The sequence below is a fragment of the Ictalurus furcatus genome, chromosome 2, assembly GCF_023375685.1.
Source record: "Ictalurus furcatus strain D&B chromosome 2, Billie_1.0, whole genome shotgun sequence".
NCBI lineage: Eukaryota > Metazoa > Chordata > Actinopteri > Siluriformes > Ictaluridae > Ictalurus > Ictalurus furcatus.
Genome location: NC_071256.1, coordinates 28,671,308 through 28,693,946, shown reverse-complemented (window position 1 = coordinate 28,693,946; position 22,639 = coordinate 28,671,308). Strand labels below are relative to the sequence as shown.

Sequence of the window (22,639 nt, the reverse complement as noted above, 5' to 3'; positions counted from 1 at the left end):
TATACTGTACGTAGTATAGAAGTAGAACATAGGAAATTAATGCAGTTTGTGTAGAAGCAAAAACTGTTTTTTTGTTTGTTTGTTTGTTTTTCTTCTGTTAAATATTGTTTTAATGGAACAGATTCGATGTCTTATTTAAGTTTCTTAGCTTATTCCAATTAAAGGAATAAATTGTGGCTGTTCAGCTAAATCTCTGCATACTGCATCTGTAGTTGTATGTATTAGCACAAACCTGGAATTTTGATAGGTTTCCATGTACTAAGAAAAGAACAAAACCTGTTTACTGGAAGTGTAAAAGCAGTTGTTATAAATTATACAGATTTAGAGCTTAATTTACAGATATTAATTCTACACAACTGTTTTGCATGAAAGTCTATTGACTGCTCCAACAACTGTCCTTGCATTGTAAGTGAATTTTGTGTAATCAGGTTTTTCTTGTCTTCTCACAACAACAAAAATTAATTTATAGTTTTATCTTCTGGCTTATCAGCATATAAACATTAGCTTGAAAATCTCTGTAGTATTTATTTAATGTCAGGTTAAAAATAAGGCATGACCAAATTTCTCTTATCCTCTGTTTCTCAGTATGAACCAAGAGGGCCCGGGCGGCCCCTGTACCAGAGGCGGATATCTTCCAGCTCTCCTCAGCCATACGGGGAGAGTGTGGTGCAGTGTAAGGAGTCTCAGGATCCCACAGCCTGTTTCACATACCCCCCTGCAGACCTGTGGCCCAGCCCAGGCCCCGCTCCACTCCACAACATTCCATGCAATGGAGCGAGTCACCTCGTCCCTCAGAGGGATATTTTAGGTGAGATTTTAGGTGCAACACTGAAATCTGTTGGAAGCTCTTTGTTATATTTCTTTGAGGAGAATGCTTCAAATGAGCAGATTTACTTACAACCCAACTCTGCTAAGGAGCACGTTTTTGATGTGTAAGCATTCCCAGTCATGTCGTTTTTTATTTTTTTATTGTAGCCTTAACTTTTAACCGTGTTAGAGCAGCGTGTATCAAATCGGCCATAACAGCACGCATCAGTAGCAGGGTTTTCAATTCCAATTTTGCTTTCAAAATATTTACATATTCAGAGACAAAAATTTCAATTCATATGAAATGTTGTACTGTATTGTGGATACATTTATGCCATTCATAACATGCACATAACATTTGTTTTTGTTTAAAAAAAAAAAATCAAATTAAATAGAAAAATAAGCAAAGGACATGTCCTAAAGGTCACCTTACTTTCAGCTGTAACAGTTTCAAACAGGCACTTCTGTGGCTGAATCACAAATGGTGATTTTTGAATTGTGTATGTCGTGTACCATGTTGGTTCAACACCACCTTGTATTATATCTTATGTAGTAAGAATATATAATGAATAGGAAGCCATGTGAGACTTATTTCTACATAAAGATGAAACTGGGTATTATCCGAAACTGTCCCAAAAAACCCAGAACATTGCCTGGTCTTTTTTTTCTTCCCCAATCTTCAGCCTTTCTGTGCCCACTGTAGCCTCAGATTTCTGTTCTTGGCTGACAGGAGTGGACCATCTGATGTAGCTTTCTGCAGTTGTAGCCCATGCGTTTCCATGTTCAACGTGTTATGGCCATTCTATTTCATCAACAAGCCAAGCTCCCACTCCCTGGACGTTTTTTGTTTTTCACACCAGTGTGTGTAAACTCTAGAGACTGTTCTAAAGTAGCATATAATGTAATGCACCACTTTTTAGAAAGCTGCCTGATGTTACTTTCAGAAATACGTGCTGCAGCCAAAGTGTCTGGAACTATCTCAGGTTCAGGAACAGTTTACCTAAGTGAACTGATGCAATTTTAAGGCAAAGGATGGTCAAACAAAATATTGAATTTTAGTGTTTTTTCCTGTTTGCTGCTTTTTGAGTCAGATTTTATATATAACAATGTCATTTCATCCAAGGCATTTTGGGTTTAACTAATATTGTTATGTGTGCCTTTTGAGCAGCATTGTGTATGTATGTGGGAGTGTGTGTGGTGTATATGGTGTATATGATGTATACCACTGTATACCACTGTACATCATTGCCTATAATTCTGTGCTGATCCCCTTTTCAGTTTCTAAGGCGGTGAATGCTGCAGAGGAACACGTCCAAGCTGAGTGTGTGCAGCAGCCTCCTCACTCCGCTGGCCTTGCAGCGCTTCAGCAGCATGGACAGTTTCCAGCCCTTCTACCCAGCAAGCAGACCCCCCCAGACCCGGGAGGAGTGGGCTCCATGCAAGCCTCAGGCCACAACAAACCCCCTGCCATGTCCTACGCCAGCGCCCTCCGAGCTCCCCCCAAGCCCCGCTGCCCGCTGCCTGAGCAGACCAAAAAGAACAGCGACCCCATCTCTCTGTTACAAGACCTTAGCATAGGGAGTTCCAATAGTAGCAATGGCTATTACTCGTATTTTAAGTAAGTGAATATATGAATATATATGAATTATATACACCCTATTGAGTGAAAATGCTTAAAAAAAAAAAAAAAAAAAAAAAAAAAAAAAATTGAATAACAATCTACAAAAAAAATTCAACAATTTAAAAAAAACAAAACAAAAAAAAACAGCTTTTGATTTTGGTCGGATAGTTAGCCTTTTGTGTTTTATTATTTTTTACTTAATTTAGTTAGTCGTTTCTTTTACAGTTTGACATCTGTGGTTTTACAAACGGAAATCAGCATATATAAAGAAAATACCAAAATGTTGAAGAAAAACACGCAAAAGTTCATAAAAACCAAACAAAACAAACAAAAAAAGATTTTTAAAAACACCACAAATTGGTTGACCACTTAGCTGCCCGTCTTTCTTTTCTTCTAATTATGTCTGCTCTCATTGTATCTATTATCTGAAGTAAAGTTGTTGAAGTGATTTTATTTACCAGCTGGCTTTTTAATGATGAGTTCATTAATCATTATCAGTGTGTTTTCTCGTGCCAGCAGCTGAGTGGTGAACCAACTCGGACAAAAATTATTATAAAAAGTTGTATAGCTGTAGACAAACTTTTCTCAGACTGTACATAAGAATAAATAAATAAAAGAGATGAAATCTGTGTGCTTCATTTACATTGCCACAGTAAGACCTTCTTTTATGTTAATTTCTAAAGGTTGTGATGGATGAGAGATTTCAGAATGTTCTCTATACAAAATTAACAGTTTGCAAATCTATAGACTAAACATTGCTCATATGAGATTTGGGCAGTTATTTGCCTTGATAGAAACAATTTTTTTTTTTACAGCTTTTGGGGAAATTAATGAAATAATTTATGTGGAAGAAAAGTAAAAATCACATGCTGTATAATACTTATCATCTTACAATCACTTAAGCATACGTGAATTCACAATATGAAGTTAATGCAGCTGATTATGAATAGGAGATAGGAAAATCATTCTTTACAATCCATTAATGTCCTATTTTTACATCCTCAATTCCAAAAAACGTGGAACACTGTGTAAACTGTAAATAAAAAAAGAATGCAATGATTTGCAAATCTCATAAACACACGTTATTCACAATAGAACATAGAAAACATATGTTTAAACTGAGGAAATGTACGATTTTAAAGGGGGAAAAAAAGGGTAGTTTTTTCTAGCCGCAACACGGCTGGAAAGTAAGTGTTACTAAAAAGAAACAGCTGGAGGTTAATTTGCAACAGGTCAGTAAGATGATTGGGTATAAAAGGAGTATCTTAGAGAGGCAGACTTTCAGAAGTAAAGACAGGCAGAGGTTCACCAATCTGCAAAAAACTGCATCTATAATTTGGGAAACAATTTCAGAATAATGTTCCTCAATGTAAAATTGAGAAGACTATAAATATCTCATCTACAGTACATAACATCATCAAAATATTCTGAGAATCTGGAGAAATCTCTGTGAGCAAGGGACAAGGGTGAAAATCAATATTCCATGCCCGTGATCTTCGGGCCCTCAGGCGGCACTGCATTAAAGACAGGCATGACTCTGTAATGGAAATCACTGCATGGACTCAGAAACACCTCCAGAACTCGTTGTCTGTGAACACAGTTGACCGTGTCATCCACAAACGCTGGTTAAAGCTTCTATCATACAAAGAAGAAGCCATATGTGAACATGATCCAGAAACACCGCTGACTTCTCTGGGCCAAAGCTCATTTAAAATGGTCTGAGGAAAAGTGTTCTGTGGACAGACAAATCAAATTTGGAATTCTTTTTGGAAACCATGGACACCGTGTCCTCTAAACTAAAGAGGAGAGGGACCATCCGGCTTTTTACCAGTGCTCAGTTCAAAAGCCTGCATCTCCGAAGGTATTGGAGAGCATTAGTGCCTATGGAATGGGCGGCTTGAACATCTGGAAAGGCACCATCGAAGCTGAAAGGTATGTACAGGTTTTAGAGCAACATATGCTTCCATCCTACCTTTACTTCTGAGAGAGCCTCTCTAAAATACTTTTTTATACCCAATCATGTTACTGACCTGTTGCCAATTAACCTAATTAGTTGCAAAATCTTCCTCCAGCTGTTTCTTTTTAGTAACACTTACTTTTTCCATCCTTTTGTTGCCCCGTCCCAACTTTTTTGAGACGTGTTGCGGCCATCAAATTCAAAATTACCTTACTGTTTCCTTAAAATGGTACATTTCCTCAGTTAAAACATTTGATGTTTTCTATGTTCTATTGTGAATAACATATGGGTTTATGAGCTTTGAAAATCATTGCATTCTGTTTTTATTTACATTTTACACAGCGTCCCAACTTTTTTGGAATTGGGGTTGTGCTTAGATATGACAACTACATAAGAGAGACCACAGCAGAATGAACACATTCCTGTTCCTTTAGACTTTGGGCACTGGTGGGTTGTGACCTGAGAGCCACATGAGAGAGAGAGAGAGACATAATCAGCTTGTCTTGTTTCTCATTTGTCCTGAGAACAAAGAGAAATGGCGATTTTATTTGCCCCTGCAGTCCTGGACTTGCTTCCATCGTTAGAACTCCAGCTCTGTGTTCAGCCGTTGAGTGTAGACATTATTTGCTGCTGGAAAAACAACAGTCGTTATTCTGTTTTGGTGAGTGAGCCACTTAAAACAGAGGTGTTAATAATGTCATTTTGTTTTGTGTGTGTGACGGTCACCGAAAACCCTTCACATGGTCACATTTTTACATTCCTGATGTAAACGTCACTTGTGGCATTTAAACACAAGACTCCATCGTATCTTCACTCGACTGATCTCTGGTGCTGTAACAATCACTGATTAATTCAATTCTGCTGACTAAATTACTTCTCTCGACCATGTGGCTGCATTGGAGCGTTTTTTGCTATGGCATGTTAACGATCCAAAAACTTGATCAAAGGATGACATTCAATGTAACAGGAAATCACTCTTAACTAACAAGGTTTTAGATGTTTTCAGATGGATTGACTGCATGTACTACTGTGTTTGTTAAACTGGTTCCCGTCATGATCTTTGCAGACAGACAACCAAGGCAGGGTTAGAAATTTGCCTGAACAAATACAGATCTACATTGTTTTGGTGAAATATACACTATGTGGACACCTGACCAATCATACCCATGTGCTTGCTGAACATCCCATTCCAGATGTAATCCTCCCTTTACGGTTATAATAACCTCCACTGTTCTGGGAAGGCTTTCCACTAGATTTCGGAAATGCCAACATCAGTACTTGACCTCACTAATGCTCTTGTGGCTGTGGGGATTTGCAAGTACTGATGTTGGTTGAAGAGACCTGGCATGTAGTCATGTTCCAGCTCATCCCAAAAGTGTTGAGTGGGATTGGGGTCAGGACTGGAGTTCTTCCACACCAATCTTGGCAAATCATGTCTTCCTGGACCTCGCTTTGTGCACAGGGACATAGTCATGCTGGAACATGTTTGGGTTCCTTACTTCAAGTCAAGGGAAATCTCAATACTACATCATACAAAGACATTCTAAACCAGAGGGGTCTCCAAAGTCCGGGCCCAGGACCAACTGTGGCCCCTGGACTACAGTGGGGAGCAGTGGTGGCTTAGCGGTTAAGGCTCTGGGTTACTGATCAGAATGTCGGGGGTTCAAGCCCCAGCACTGCCCAGCTGCCACTGTTGGGCCCTTGAGCAAGGCCCTTAACCTTCTCTGCCCCAGGGGCGCTGCATCATGGCTGACCCTGCACTCTGACCCCAGCTTCCTGACATGCTTGGATATGCGAAGGAAAGAATTTCACTGTGCATATGTATACGTGATCAATAATTATTATCATTATTACACCTGCAAACTATTTTACAGAATGATATTTAGTCATGGCTACAGACAAAAATCACCAAGTTAACAGTGATTTAAGCAGTGATTTCAAAAAGAGCTGGAAACCACTAATCATGGAAAACACTTTGTGAATTCTTAAGAGTCCTTAACTAAAGTGGATTTGAAACCGAATGTTAAAAATGTCAACACAAGAAACATTGATACACGTCGGTCACATGTCCTAATATTTTTGATCATCGAAAAATGGGTGGGTTCAAACAAAAGGTGCCATGTTCTAAGTTGTTTGGGGAAGGCCCACATATGGCTGTAATGATCAGGCATCCACATATAGTGTACATATGCTTTCTTAAAACAAATTTGACCGTTTGTTTTCCAGAATTCAGCCGCAGTGACATCCGGCGAGTTTCCCAGACCACCACAAATTTGATGATTCTTGATGATGAGTCGTTTTATACTTTACCTCAAGATCTCAGAAGTTCTTAAGTTGTTTTATTACTCAGAGACTTAATTCTTCAGTAAACGGTTGTTGCTCTTCATTATGTAATAATAATGGTGTCATAATATAAAACAACCTTAATTATCCTAAATAATAAACCTTTACTATAACATCAAATACCCAGAGAACTGGGCTGTATGGGTAATGGAAAATGCATACTTGCATCCTTAGTTCCACTTCGCATAGCATAGTGAACCTTAAAGAATATTTCGAAATGACAAAATCCTCACTTAAATGAATTGAAAAGCATCACATATGGGAAATTCTGACACTGGATGAAATGCTATTTTGTTGTCTAAAACAGCAGACTTAACCTTCTCTAAGCATGAATGCATTTGCTTCCAACAAACACAATGCCAACAAAGTCAATAGAAAACTTTCTTACAACACCTTGTATGTGTTGATTCCTTTATCATGTGTTCTTACTGTGTGCCAAACCCTGACATGACTGGTAAAGGTGCTCTGCTAGTCCATGGGCTCAGGTTCAGCGTCCATGCAGGTCTCCCACGGGTTCCGTGGCATGTGAGGCATGGAGATGATCAGCAGGGTGATCCCGCTGAGGAACAACAGGATGAAGGCAGCGCAGGCGCATGCAAAGGACCACGAGTAGTAGTACTCGATCCAGATGGTTTCATCGCTGTCAATCATGCGTTTGACAGACTGTCTCATGACCTCCACTGAAATGACTATGCAGAGACCTGAAAAGAGGTCATGCATACATTAGGGAAGAGAGTGAAAGCTTGTGGTTTCTTTGGTTTCCAGAATATTGTTCATTGACCTCCAAGGTCTTTATGACTTCTATGCTGATCCAGAAATGAAAGATTTCCTTGAGTTGTTGGACTTAATCACCCACTGCTCTGCCCTTCTTCATGAACTTTAACTATGCCAAATGAGTTTAACTTGAACAATAAGAGGTGTTAGCACTGATCTCACCTGCAAACGCGAAGAACATGCCAGCCGGTCTTAGTAGGTAGTCTCTGCTATTTCCAAAGGCCCCTAGGAGACACAGACTGCCCAGTGTCATGAAGGCCAGGCTGAAGATGGCTATAGCAGCAGCTGTGATGTTGTACTCTAAAATGGTGAATAACAGTACAGTCAATATTACCCTGAAGGGAAATTAGCCGAGAACCCAGTAACAGAACGTGTTAAACTCTATGTTCATGTGACAGATTTAGGTAAAACCACACCACCTAATCATGTCATTTTACCATCCATACCTTACTTTTTCAAATTTTGCCGGACAGTCCAAGCTCCATTATACAGGAATGGCTTTGATCACATCATAACACTAATCAGTCTGTTCTCCAGACTGTCATTGCTTTTATTGCATCATTAATTAGTAATACGCTACAGGAGTATTGGTTGTTCAACCAGCAATTGATGTTTCTAGAGTTGACAGACGAGTGTAAAATGCTTGACAATGAGCCACAGTATTCTCAGTAACCAGAATATTTTCTCAGCCATGAAAGACGCATGTAACACATTCTACATCTGTAAGGGAAACAATTCTGAAGTGCACTGTAAACTATCCCAGCCAATTCTGATTTTTAATCACAAAACACTAATCACAGCATAGTGCAGGCAGCTCCAGATCTGAATGATTTTCTAATGTCTAATCTAATGATTTTACCTTCTATAGGTTAAAGTTTGGGGGAGGGGAGAATCCATCCATGTATTTTTTGTACTGCTCATCCTAGACAGGGTCACAGGGGAACCTGGAGTATATCCCATAGAACTTGGGGCATAAGGCAAGGGACAAGCCCATCACAGGGCACAATCACATACCCATTCACACACATTTGGAAATGCCAATCAGTCTACAATGCATGTCTTTGAACTGGGGGAGGAAACCCCCAAAGCATGGGGAGAATACTGTATGCAAACTTATACAGAGCGGAGACACCCCCAGCATTGGAGTTGCAAGGCAAATGTGCTAACCACTAAGCTACCGTGCCCTCCTTTTTACATTTAAATTTACATTACATTCTTGATTAATAGAAATTCATTTTGGTGAGTTTTTATGTGGCTAGTACCTCAACACAAATCAATTTGATGATCAACTGACCAATAGCAGGGCATTTGGAGGGCCTTTTTGAGCTGAAATGGAGAACAATGCATCACACTTTTTTTCACAGCCAACCGGTGGGAAAACTCATAAGAGACATATTCTCAATTTATCCGTTAATGTTTTTCGGTTTTAATTCATTCTGTCACGTCACAGTATGTGTGACCTAACAGGGAGATGGAGAGATGTGAAATGTGGAAACATGATTAATAAAGCTATACTCTGGTGCATTCTTTAGTATTTTTACTATTTAGTATTCTTTGGTAACTGAAATGACACAAAACAAACACATGGTGCCATTACAGGTCAACTGAATCAGAGTTGAGCATCAAAAAGAGTAAGCAGAATGATATGACAATTGTCTTGTTCGTTACATAAATACATAGCCTATATGATTGGTATGAGATTGTGCTGTGTAATGTAGGCTTATAATGTTTTCACGTCATACCAATTAAAAAGTGCTCCTGATTACATTAAATAAACTAGAAAATATAATAAAGTGTCAGACTTCAGTTGACTGAAATAGGCTAGATAGAATAGTGGATAGAGAGTACAGTCACTGTGGAGAAAAAAAAGCCAACAGTGACTTTGAGAACTGAAACATGTGCACAGAAAGGAACAGGACCTAGAACCTGGTGCTATGGCACAACATCTTTACCTGTTGTTCCGCCAGCCTACCCTTAACTGAATTCAAGATCTTGTTTGGATTTTAAAGTGGGAATTGAGTTGTCAGCTCTTGATCATATATATATATATATATATATATATATATATATATATATATATATATATATATATATATACACCCACTCTTGGTGTCCTTCAAAAGAGGATGGTTATCTGTTTGAGTGTGGTTCCTCTCCATATTTCTTCCTCATATCATTTCAGGAGGCTTTTCCTTACCACTGTCACCTCTGGTTTGTTCATTATGGCTCTAAATCCATATCTGGATTTCTGGAATGCTGCTTTGTGATGATGTCTATTGTTAAAAATGTACACAAAGAAAAAAAATTCTAATTGAATTGATATAAGTGAAACAATGCACAGGTGCATTCCTGGAAACTCAACCACAACTACAGTTTGAGATGTTGCACCCTCCTTTTTGAGCACCCACACATTCCCAAACACAAAAATCTCTGTTTAAAGCAGCCTGTGGTGGAGCCTTTTGATGTATTTTTGTATGTGCTTCAACCTTCCTCCATGCTCCTCTACTTTTTCTTTCTTTCTTTCTTTCTTTTTTTATTGAAATCTGTGGGTATATGTTTCCATTTCATGCCATTCAACCTCTTCTTCTCAAATCCTAACCTTGAACATTAGAGAAGAAAATGGTAATAGCAGGCTTGGATTAGTGCAGGGAACTGATTTTTTTTTTTTTACCCCTTTGATATGCATCAATGTCCCCATGGTAAGACAAGCCTGAAGAAGGCCACTTACCTTTTTGAGTCTTGACTTCGAAAACTTCGGCCTCCTCCCCTGACGTAAAGTGTTTGAAGTAGGAGCAGTTCTTGACTGCAAAAAGAGATGAAAACAGTGATTGTAGCTGAGGGCTGGAGGTGCTGCTGGAGTCTGTCGTTATGACGCACTTGCACTGCCAATGAGCCTAGCTGCCATTTCCTCCTGAGACCAGTGCTGGACGTTCAGTCACAAACAAGGTATTCTGCGAGTGTGAATATAGTGGACAGAGGGTATATCAGTGCACTTGTTTTTCAGCTGTTGTTCTCATTTTCTAGGCAGCATGCCAAGATAAAGGTTTATCTATGTATGCACGTGTGTTAGAGAGAGAGGCAAACTATATTTCCTCAGCTAAGCGCAAAGCTTGGTTTTATCACTTTAGATTTCACGTTTCAGGAAAATCTAAACGGCACTGAGTGGTTATACTCCTACACCACCTACTCTTAAACATCTGCTGCTTGTTTCAGAGCAGAAGATGAGACTCTGACCTCATGTCACCTTCACACTGCAGTCGGCCCAGTTTTTTATTAAAACAGGCCAAAGCCCTGCACCACATACCACTCACATTGCGACCAAACAATTCCACCTCCCTTCAACGCTCTAGAGATGATGCCTCCATTTTGTAGTTCCCATGGGGGAAGCACAGGAGTGTTGTTATCGAGGTGTGGAGGGAGTCTGACACCTTTCTGTTAGATTAAACTCATAAAGCAACATCTCTGTCCAGAGAATGAGCATGAGAGAGATGGGCAATCAGACAAAGGAACAGAGGAGCTGTTTGTTACTCTGGACCCAGAATCTCTGTCAGGGGTGAGGAGAGAAGGAAAAAAAAACATGCTGTGAGGAGGTTACCTAGCAACAGGCTGTTCCTATCTATGGTATTAGTTAAGGCTCAATGAGGAGTGCAAAGGAAAGGGCTGCCGTGCTACTTTTAGGGTATCATTTATTAACCCTGTTTGACCGCCCTTATTACAAGTCTTTACTCCTGGGGATTTACAGGGTTTTCATCCCTCAATGGAGCTTGGAGAACTGGGATGGGGGCTTAGTTTAAACATGTGGTCTTGCATCTAGCTTGGATCTTCCAATAGAGACAGAAATAACACAACATGAGCACACCTACTAGCAGAATTACACAAATTAGGATTCTGTATCATTAAAAAAATTTGTTCCTGAAGGGTTCTTTGAATTGTTAATGGTTCTAGCTCTCTAATGGGCTTCTGTTTTCTGAAAGGATCTCAAAACAAACCCAAGCAAATTACACTATATTGCCATAAGTTTGTGGACACCTGATGGTCACACCCACATAGTATGTGGGTCTTCCCCAAACTGTTACCACAAAGTTGTAAGCACACCATTTTATTGAATGTCTTTGTATGCGGCAGCATTACTGTTTCCCTTCACTGGAACTAAGGAGTCAAACCCGAACCTGTTCCAGCATGACAGTGCCCCCTTGTACAAAACAAGGTCCATGAAGACATGAATTACCAAGGTTGGAGTGGAACAACTTGAGTGGCCTGCACAGAGCCCTGACCTCAACCCTACCGAACACCTTTGGGATGAACTGGAATGCCAACTGCGCTCCAGACCTCCTCACTGACATCAGTGCCTGACCTCACTAATGCTCTTCTGGTTGAATGAGCAAATCCCAACAGCCTTTTTCCTAAACCAAGTGGAAAGCCTTCCCAGAAGAGTGGAGGTTTTTATAACAGCAAAAGGGGGGAGGGGGGGGGGGCGCGGGGGGACTAAATCTGTAATGGGTTGTTGAAAAAGCAAGTATGGGTGTGATGGTCATTTGTCCACAAACATTTTGCCATATTGTGTATTTCAGTGGACAGACCGAAATACTTTAGCAGAGTTGATCAGCATAAGGGGGAAAAAAAAAAGAAAATATTAACTACAGTGCTAGAGATGTTAGTTCAGAAAGGGAAGAGTTTTCACTGACTTTCATAGAATTTCAATTTATTTAACCTCATTTAACCTGAGTAGGGAACTGACAGCATAGCTTGTTTTTTAAAAGATGAAAATGTTTGAGGATGAATGAATAACAAAGTATATATTCTCCCTGCATAAAATGTAAAACAAGGGTTCTCTGAATCTTTTTCAGAGTCCACGCTACTAGTCAATAAGTCAATGTGAAGTGTCACTATGAAAAAAAACATAACCTCTTCAAATTCTCTTATTTATAGTCATAAACAAATTGTTAATGAATAAGCATTAAAAGGTAGCTCAAAGTTCAGTCATGTTAGTTGCTTATCCAGACATTAACATATTTTTCATTGAATGCCCTTCGTCTAGACGGACTAACCAAAGAACCATTTGGATGGTAGATGCAAAAAAGATTCTCTAAGCACGGATGTATTTTATGTCCTTGTAACCTTAATGACAGAAGCAATGGTCTGTTTGGAAGTTTGTAGGCGACTGGCATCACTTTTGTGTCTTTATCCAAATGTCCTTGCTTAATATTTTTACATTATTTTTCAGACCAAGAGATACAAGCCTTCAGTCTGAATCTCAGTCTAAAGAGCTTCTGCTAACAAATGGCATTTTACACTGGTTCTGAGGCCTCATGCCTCATTCCCTATCTAGTCAAATTTGTTTATTAGACCGTCTATCTGTTAAGCCCAGGGCAAGCATCCCTAGTCGTGAGCTCTACCCAGCTCAGATGAGCAAAACAAGCATCCAAATAAAGCGTTTCGGACCATATCATTGACCTTGCGAGTTTGTTAATAGAAGCACTTATCCCGGGGAGGAAGTCAATTACTAGGTTGCAGTGGCTGTCACATTAGGTTTTTACTTCTTGATTAAAACTCCCTCCCCCTTGAGACAAGTGTAAACACACACATCACTAGGCACGGCAGTTGCCTTGAGTCTAAGCTTTCTGTGCTTTGCTCTTTGGCTATGTATGAGACAGCTTTGTTAAAGATAGGCTCACAAATAAAGCATTGCCCTATTTTGTTCTTGCAAAAAATGACCATCAGGTTCTGGGTCATTTTAAACGGTGGACAAAAAAAAGACAGCATACCCGCAGACGTATCTGGGTCGTACCAGCACAGCACCTTCCACAGAGGTCCGTGTAGCACTTTTTTGGAAAAACCTCCAGAGAAAATTGTCTTACAGTTGTGATTGCTCTTCTTGACATGGGCTCCACATGTACTAGGCAATCCATCATTCCTCTAATAGTCTTTTGATCTAGTCTAGTTGTCTTCATGTTCATAGGGTTGCTGGGTTTTTATAGAGAGATTCAAGAGTCTCTCTTGCTTTCTTTCATCAATGCTTGCTTCCTCACTGGCTCTCATTCCCACTCACTCACTGTCTCCCTCTCAGATACAGTGAGATACACACACACAAATAAACATCAAACTGCTGGAGGTAGCTCTGGGAGTGCAGCCATGGAACTGCGTGAGTAAGTGTGAAGTAGGGGGAAGTGATGGACTAAGTGCTAGCGTGTTTACTCATGGCTTCATTCGTACGACAGAAGAAGCTATCAAAATCAAGCCCTTCTTGACGCCGTGTGGATGCTAAGCTGGTGTGAAATTGATCACACCTGGCCTGCTGGAGTTTCCCCTCCTCCAAACCTGCTGTGTTCTAAGCCAGCTGTGAGACTTCACTGTTGCTATTGACCCATAACTGCAGGAAAATTCAGATTCATTCAGCAGTGCTATTAGGATTCTGTGCCAAACACCTGATTCAGTTAATCATCTCTTAATATAAGGAAATTGCTTACACCAGGAGGTGTAGTACTTGGTTGGACCAAATGCATAGATCACTCAGTTTTCTCCATCATATACAGTTATATGAGGAATAACTTGTGGGCATCACCCATACAGTTTCATCATACATATATGTCGTCAGCGTGCCAGAATAACAGTGGAGGACCGCAACAGCCAATAGCCAATAGATATGGCAACAGCACATTCAGTGGAAGGACAGGGAAATTGCTGATTTACTTGATATTTGGGGAATCAATTCAACCAAAAGTGGAAGGAACCTACTGAAACTGAGTATTGGGAACTATTGCTCAATAAATCAATGTGCGCATATATATTAAAGACAGACATGGGTCACTTATTCTTACAAATGAGAATCGTCAATATAGAGGTCAAGATAGAGATAGATTCTCTGGCAGTCTTGGCATTTGACCTCTCAATATTCAGATCAGTTGCACAGAACTCCACCAGAACACTCACCACTACCCAGTTATCTAGCATTGCATATCTATGTGACCTTGCCATCTAGGCTGTGAAACCACTACAATCCCCTTTCAATGTAACCATCTATATAACTATCTATATAAAGAGAATATATCAGTCCAATGGAAATAAACTTCAGGGACTTGAACAGAGTGTGACAGCAGCTGTAACCCTTCCTGCTGTGCTATGAGACATCTGCCATCATTATGGTTTAATGTCTGGGCTGTGCCATGGGGAGCTCCTCCTAGCACACCCACTTGAGCACTGGGGCTTACCCCATCACACCCTGCAGCCAGTGGGACATACATGAAGTGTGCAATCTCCATTTATCACCTCCTGACGAGGAAGACAGGATATGCATTACTTCTCAAATAGTGAACTGCCTCACACTCTGGACTGAGGGATATAATTATCAGTCATACCTCTGCTGTTTATCTGTCTACCCTGTCATCTATTCTGCCATTTCTTCAACACTGATATTACCACTTTCATTTTGCTTAAATCAATCATGCGAAATCAACAGGTTCTGCAATGTAGAGATATAATGGTGTGAAGCTATTCTTTTCCAAATGTTATTTAACTCTTTATCTACACTCTTAGAAAAAAGGTTAAATCCATCCATCCATCCATCCATTTTCTGTACCCCTTATAATACAGAGGATCACAGGGGAGCCTGGAGTCTATCCCAGAGAACTCGGGTTACAAGGCAGGGGACACCATGCACAGGGAGTCAACCCACAGCAGGGCACAATTGCACACACATTCACACACTAAGGACAATTTGGAAATGCCAGTCAGCCTACAACGCATGTCTTTGGACTGTGGGAGGATGCTGGAATACCCAGAGGAAACACCCAACCCCAGTGGTGCAAGGCAAACGTGCAAACCACTAAGCCATTGTGCCTCTGATTAAATCCTGTACCCTTAAAAGATTCTTTTGGTTTGTCCCTTTGGGAAAACCCTTAAATATTATATATAAAATTCTACGATCAAGTGTTACCGTTTCTGAACAGGTTTCACAACTGGTAACCTTCCAAACAAGCCTTGAAGAACTTTTTTTATTTTTTTTTTATTTTATTTTTTTAAATCTAAGCGTGTACCACAAAGAGAGTTCTACATAGACCACTGCAAAAGGATCCCTTTAAATACTACTACTACTACTACTACTACTACTACTGATAATAATAATAATAATAATAACACTTTTGATTTCTTCTATTAATCCATAATTATGAACTTAGCCATATCAATAATTCAACAGAAGATCTCCCATAAGCAGATCTGATCTCCATTTATTTACACTAGAAAATCTATCAGCACATTAATTTAACTTATTCATTTTATATGTACTAAGATGCCTTCATTTACTGCATTTACTGAATCCATGCAATTTCCAGTAACCTGTGAACTGGAAAGTGAGCTCAGTGATAAGAGTGAGAGGTGAATAGTACTATATCAATATGTATTACTTGCCTCAGTATGTGCTTCACTTGAATAAGAGTGTGGCTTTCTCTTCTCCCTGATTACCCTTTCAGTTCACATCAAAAAGGCTGTCTAGCAGTTCCTCCACTAATACATTCACTGACTCGCCATAATCAAATGCAGCACAAGTAGAGTTCGTCAATGCCTAAAATGAGGTCCGGGGTTCTATGAATGCTACATGCTCTCCCTTACCTCCAGGCAGGCTGATGGGGCCACAGCCTTTGCCCTGAGGGTCTTCCTCCACAATGAAGATGCTCTTCTTGCAGAGCTTCCAAAGCCCAAAGTGGGCTGCCTCACAGGTGGTGTTAAGTTTTTCTACTCTGGGGCTCAGCACGGCCCAATGATCTGTCACTACGGCTGCAAGCATGGATGAGATGCCCACAACGATGACCAAGAAGGTGATCTTCACTTTGGTCTTCTTGTCCTTCAGCATGGCTGCACAGAAGTTACGCTCAGCAAGTAGCAGACAGGTGGTGTACTTTCTCCCCTTACTCTTATGCTGTGGGTCTATCGGCTAAATCCAAAACTCAACACGACAACCCACAGATTCCTCACTGCAGCTCGTTGTCCACAGATCTCTGCTTCTGCATGGAAAAAAGGGGCCAGATAACGGTGCCCTAGTTTCATCTCGCTCCCTCCCTGTAAGGCATTTAGTGCAATGGGCTGTGGCTAAGATGTACTGTCTTTGTGAATTGTCCTGAAGAGGCTGGTTCATTAATATACCTCAACCTGCTCTTTGAGACAGTCCACTTAACATTGGACACCTTATTTTTTTGGAGGCTAAAGCCACTTGCAGAATTTTGGTAGTTGTTAACACCTCATAGAGTGCAGAACTAAATAATAACACAATAGAATTTATTCTTTCTTTTCAGAATACAAATGTCCAGGTAGCTGTATTTTTTTTCTGTACCTGTGTTGTTCTGTTACATTTGTCTGGTTGCTTCATAGGCCATTATGCTTTAATCACTTCCTGTATGGCTGGCTCTCTCATTTTATTTCAGGGACTCATGGGAAATCTGCCTTTATTAGTAGAGTAGGCGTTTATACAAGCTGATCCACTTTCCATCAGTCAGTGAGGGGGAGAGGCAGTGAATCAATCTGGGTGCCCAAATAGTCCTCCAATACCAGGAGGAAACCATCCTACCTTCCTCTCTCTTGGCTCTCCATTATCTACATATTAGTCAGGCACAAGGCTTCTATAAGCACTGTAACCTTAACAGAGTACTCCACTCAAAATGCTAATATTCCTAATCAAGAATGAAATCAATGAGCAGGCCAGTAAGTGGTATGTAATTATTATGGCGCACAGGTAATTTGAGTCATTTTATGTGTTTAAGACAGTGTTCAAATCATATTAGCAGTTTTTTTAGTAATCTTGGCCTCATCATGATCATCATGTTCAAGTTAGACATTGTGGGAATGGAAATGTCTGCCTTTGTGGGGGTTCAGTTTATGAACTCATACTTAACTCAAGTGATGGCACTATAAACCCGACAGTTTACGACAAAATCACGTGCCGTTGTCTCTTTATTAAGTGCCACTCCCACATTCTCAGAAATAAAGGTACTAAAGGTAATTTTCTCACTGAGATGGTACCATCAAGGATACATCTTTTGTACCTTTATGCATCTTCCATAGTACACCTTTAAAAATAATTTAAGGTTCATATTTGTACCTTAAGGACCACTGATGTACCTTTTACAGCTTTACTCTAAACGCTAATTAAAGGTACAACACAGGCACCTCCCAGGTAAAAGATACCTACTAAAGGTACAAAAGATTTAACCTTGATGGTACCTCCCCTGTGACAATGAAAAGGGCAGTTTGAAACCTTTATTTCTGAGAGTGTATGTGAATCCACCATTATATCTTCTTATGCAATGGCTACCATTTATGTTGCTGCTTTTTATAAAGTGCTATGGCCCACTTTAAAGGACTCTGGCCCATTTTTGTCACTGACAAGCCTTTCACAGCCTTCAGTTTCTTCGGAAAAAATAGAGAGGCCTCACCAGAACAGTCCAAATGCTATATATGGAACATTTTGCACTTTACTACCCTTGGGTACAATCCATTTGTACTAAGTATTAGTATTAGTAAGGAAATGTACCTGCATACAAAATCACACTTGCATTTATTTCTCTACAAGTCTTAGATGTTGTTTTTCTGTTTCAAAAAGCTTTATCATCCACAGACTAAAGATGTGTAGGGCATTTGAAGTGGCAATTGTAGTTGTAACACTAAACAGCAAACCTTTGGTATTTACTCAATGACCTGTATTCCAATGGCTTTCCTCCTTATTCAGCCTCAAAGTGACCCCAGTTTATATGTTAAGCAATAACAATAAACCATGCGGTAAAGAAAGACCTATGCAATATTGTTTCTGGATCAGCTTTTGTGATGAAATGGGGGCTGACATCTGCTTGGACAGATATAAATCTAATCATAGATTACCGCTCCTTCTCTGAGACACTTTGTGTACACTGGTCCCATAGGTCACCAGCAACAGCTTGACTGACAGCTGAAAGACATCTCACTCAGTCTCCTCTAATCACCATCAACATTATGGCACCTTGGCTTCTCTTTGACAAGCTGAGAGGCCGCTTATCCACAATCAGCAATCCAGCCTTCAGAGTCCATAGGTGTTTTTCTTTGTGCATGTGTGAGTGTAATATTTGTTGAATGGAAAGACAATAATAATTGGAATACTGTAATATGCAACAGGGGGAAAAGTGGCATTTGATATGCCTGAGATGTGCACACTCTATGTATTTCCTAGTAATGTGCAATATTATTCATACAAAATTAGCTTGCTTAAGCCCCTGGGCCATCACCATAAAGGTCATGTAGGATAAAAACAAAGCCATTGTGAAGAATTTATTTATTTATATGCTACAGGCACTTTTCTGCATATATTATGGGACTGCCTAACCATTATGCGCTTTTGGGAATATATGGGCTCCAGTGGGCTCCAATTTCATCTAGATCCCTGTTTGCTACTGCTAAATGACGAGTCACCCTATCATTTCACATTAGCGCAGAAAAGATTTTTGATGTCAGGCTTCACAGCAGCATAAAAACATTACTATCCTACAACTATGGTTTACACCGGACACCAATCCACAACAGTTCTGGAAACTCGCCTTTCATAACATAATCTGCTTAGAATGTAGCATCACTAGAATCAATGGGGTAAAAAAGCACAGTTGACTGCTGGGTAGGTATGGTCCAAAAGAACTATTTTAAGACATGTATGTAATGCTGAATAACAGAATAATCTGCTGCCATGATTTGCCTGCTTGCTGTTTTTTAATTAAAAAAAAACAAAAAAACTCTCTAATATTCACTTCTGTCAGTTGTACTGGCATCTCTGTTATGTTTTTTCTTTTATATATTTGTGCTTCATGTTTCTTAAGCAATAAGAATACAAAAAAAAAATAATTTATCTATCTATCTATCTTTTACAATTTGTATTTAATGTATGCTGTCTGGTTGATCAGCAATGGTGGGAAAATAATGCTTAGCATGGCAGTGTAGTAATGTAAGACTTAGTAATATAAAAATATTAATGTAAACTGTAGCAAAAAAAAAAAAAGTAATAATGTAAGCATTCATAATGTGAAAGTAGTAATGTTTCCATAGTAATGAAAAAGTAACAATGGAAACATTAGTAATGTAAAAGTAGTAATGTAAGTGTTAGTTATGTAAGCATTAATAATGTACAAGTAGTAACATAAGCATTAATAATGTAACTGTAGTAATGTAAAATTAGTAATATAAGCATTAATACTGTAAATGTAGTAAGGTAAAAGTAGAAATGTAAACATTAGTAAAGTGAAGCTAGTAATATAAGCATTAATAAAGTAGCAATGTAAGTCTTAAAAGTAATATAATAGTAGTAATGTAGGCAGTGATAATATAGAAATAGAAATGTAAGCTTTAGTATGTTAAAAGTAATAATGTAAGGTTCATTAATATAAAAGTAGCAATGTGTACTGTAAAAAAATACTAATAAATGTAGTAGTATAAGCATTAATAATCTAAAAGCAATGCACTTCATTGCAATGTGATTTTCCTTTTGCAGATGTTCATCACACAGTGCTACACTACATTTTCTACACATAGAAAATGTACACAACTGCTAACATTCTCAAGTTACACATATTTTGGGGTGCCCTTGATAATTATAGCGGATCTAGCAATAAAGGCTGATAATGAAAATTAGTGCTTAAACATACTTTGTACACTATGCAGTTGAACATCTGCTGCAAGTTGCTTATACCGGCCACTTTAATAGTACACCAGTACACGTTCATCATTCATGCTAATCATGTGGCAGCAGCACAATGCATAAAATCATACACATACAGGTCAAGGGCTTCAATTAATGTTCTCAAGAAACATCCAAAGATGGTGGCATGAGTGGGGGTGCCTGACAGGTTGGTTTGAGTATTCCAGAAACTGTTGATCTCCTGGGATTTTTATGCACAGCAGTCTTTTTTTGGGGGGGGGGGGGGGGGGGGGGGGTTGATGATTTTGACAACATCAGAATCATTGTTGATGAGAGCCTTCAGAGGAGAATGGCCAGACTGATTTGAGTTGAAAGACTATAGTAACTGAAATAATTACTATTTGCAAGCAGAAAAGCATCAAGCAGAATGCACAATACAAATTACAGCTGTTGTGAGCAAAAAGGAGTTCTACCCAGTATTACTATAGTATATAAAATGACTGGTGACTGTATAAACAGAACTCTGTACAGCAAATAGTGGAATTCATGTAAACATATTGTATCAATAATTTTACTTTGGGGCTGATTTTTGTTTATCAGTTATTAATAACTGATCAAGGCAAATTGATAAGAATTGTTAAAGTTTTTGAATCTATATCAAGGTATAGCTCATTCTTGCAAACAAAATGGCAAGTGTAATTTAAATTTGTCCTGAAGGTTTATTAATAGTACATTTTTAAATCAGTTAGCTTAAGCAAAATGTTAGCTTTGGCCAAGTTAGTCGATGGAAAAAACTTTTTTAGTAAGCTTACTTACAGATGAATACAAAAGGTTGCATCCCCCATGGTTTCATGGTGAAACAAGGAAAATGTACATTTCTTTTACAAAAAAATGATAAGATCTTAAAAGTTAAAAATGTTGATGTCAATGAGGCAACCCAAACTGTCAATAAAACAATCCAAAATCAGCAAAATAATATTCTTAAAATGCTTTGCTGTGACTCTCATGTCCTCCAGAGCTGATCTAAATAATGCAGTGCATGGCACTTATCACAGTGTCAACAGATATGTCAAGAGGATCGAGTATCGATTGGCCAAGCACACTGACAGTTTGTCCTGAAAAAATAAAAGTCAGGATGAAAATGGGGGCAAATATTACAACTAAGGGATACAAGACTTTGGACAGGATGATAAAAGCACAAGGTGCATATTAAAAATATTAGATTATATTCCCATTCAGGAAGGTAGATGCAAACTTTTCAACTGATATAATTTTGTTTTTTGTTTTTATTTATCATATCTTAACAGACACTTTTAGATTTTTCTCAGTGTGTGTCATAAAACAGGCCCATCATCAGATTGTAAGGAATTTATAGACAGTTAACAATGAATAAACATCATTGGTGGCATTTTTCAGTTCAGTAGGTCATTTTTTAAATTGTAAAGCCGTAAAATTGTAGGACCATATGTTTAACCCCAGACAAAATAAAAATATACACATACAAGCAAAACATGTGCCCTGACTTAATTTATTTAAGTGAGCAAGGTTATAGTGACGTTGTTAGTGGAAGTGTTATACTGAGAACACCAGAAAAGAACAAAGCTGAGGAGAGAAAATGTCTTCTTTGAGAAAAACAGAGCATTATAGGCATGTAATCGTGATTATGTTACCAAAGTGCCAGAAAGGCCTTTGGAACCACTCTGATTATAATAGCTATAGCACGCACAGTCAAAAGATCATAGGAAATGCCAATATTCAAGACAGCCAACCATACATCATTCTATGCAGAGGTATGGTTCTAAGCTCATGTAAAAAATGTCTTAGTAAATGAAGGTAGCCATATATACACAAGTAACTGACATGATTTGTCCCATGATGAGTCAGTCAGCAATATGCGTTTGAGTGAAAACTGTACATTATTCTCTCACCACCAGAAGTGTCCTTGTAAACATAAATGACAAAGTAAGAGGTTGTACCACAGACATGCTGTTATATTGAAAAAATAAACAGTGACAAAGTACAGTTCTGGCTGGCACATAGATTTGAAAGGAATTCCAATCATAAGGCTCACAAAACTAAGACACAGTTGAAGCGCTGGTTTGGCCTCATTGATGCAACTGACAGTCTTTCATTCTTCTTGTTATCGGGAAACGCACTGCACCATTGAAATGCCTCTCAATGCTGACGGGCTCTTTCAGTTCTGGATGTCTGACATTTCTCAGCCCAACGTTTATCTTTAGACTTTCACAATGTCACAGTCCCAGTAGCACACGATTCAGATTTACACAGGGCTGCACCAGCATGGAGGAGAGGCACAGCAATCATTCAGATAACATCCAGATCTGATTCATAACACCATCAGAATACATTTTGATTTAACCCACATTTGAGACTCCAAGGTCCTTTTTGCCGAGAATGACGGCAGTGAAATAGCATTCGTCTTCAATTCATTCACCACAGAGAACAACACATAAGTGGGTTTAAACTGACAGCT

The 22,639-nt window shown here is 39.0% G+C and overlaps 2 protein-coding genes across 3 annotated transcripts in view; one reads left to right on the top strand and one right to left on the bottom strand.

The window, feature by feature from the left end:
- helz (helicase with zinc finger) overlaps positions 1–3,046 on the top strand; it is a 52,994-nt gene extending 49,948 nt beyond the window's left edge. For both annotated transcript variants that reach the window (XM_053612693.1, XM_053612700.1), the window contains exons 30-31: positions 586–808; positions 2,086–3,046. In XM_053612693.1, coding sequence (XP_053468668.1) covers positions 586–808; positions 2,086–2,429 — 567 coding nt within the window. In that variant the 3' untranslated portion in view covers positions 2,430–3,046. The remainder of the gene's footprint in view (positions 1–585; positions 809–2,085) is intronic.
- Positions 3,047–4,680: 1,634 nt separating this feature from the next.
- On the bottom strand, positions 4,681–16,380 carry cacng1b (calcium channel, voltage-dependent, gamma subunit 1b). Its single transcript, XM_053612831.1, has 5 exons — positions 16,110–16,380; positions 10,231–10,305; positions 7,665–7,802; positions 7,158–7,429; positions 4,681–5,015 (listed from the first exon to the last, which is right to left on the bottom strand). The coding sequence occupies exons 1-4, from the start codon at positions 16,348–16,350 to the stop codon at positions 7,197–7,199; spliced, it is 687 nt and encodes a 228-aa protein (XP_053468806.1). The 5' UTR covers positions 16,351–16,380; the 3' UTR covers positions 4,681–5,015; positions 7,158–7,196.
- Positions 16,381–22,639: the final 6,259 nt, after the last annotated feature.

What these genes read in the sequence shown, in the direction of transcription:
- cacng1b (XM_053612831.1), bottom strand. Translation starts at nt 16,350, where the DNA reads ATGCTGAAGGACAAGAAGACCAAAGTGAAGATCACCTTCTTGGTCATC. An exon ending in CCCCATCAGCCTGCCTGGAG is followed by an intron (nt 10,306 to 16,109) that starts GTAAGGGAGAGC and finishes CTCTTTTTGCAG; the next exon opens with TCAAGAACTGCTCCTACTTC. An exon ending in CGAAGTCAAGACTCAAAAAG is followed by an intron (nt 7,803 to 10,230) that starts GTAAGTGGCCTT and finishes TCACCATTTTAG; the next exon opens with AGTACAACATCACAGCTGCT.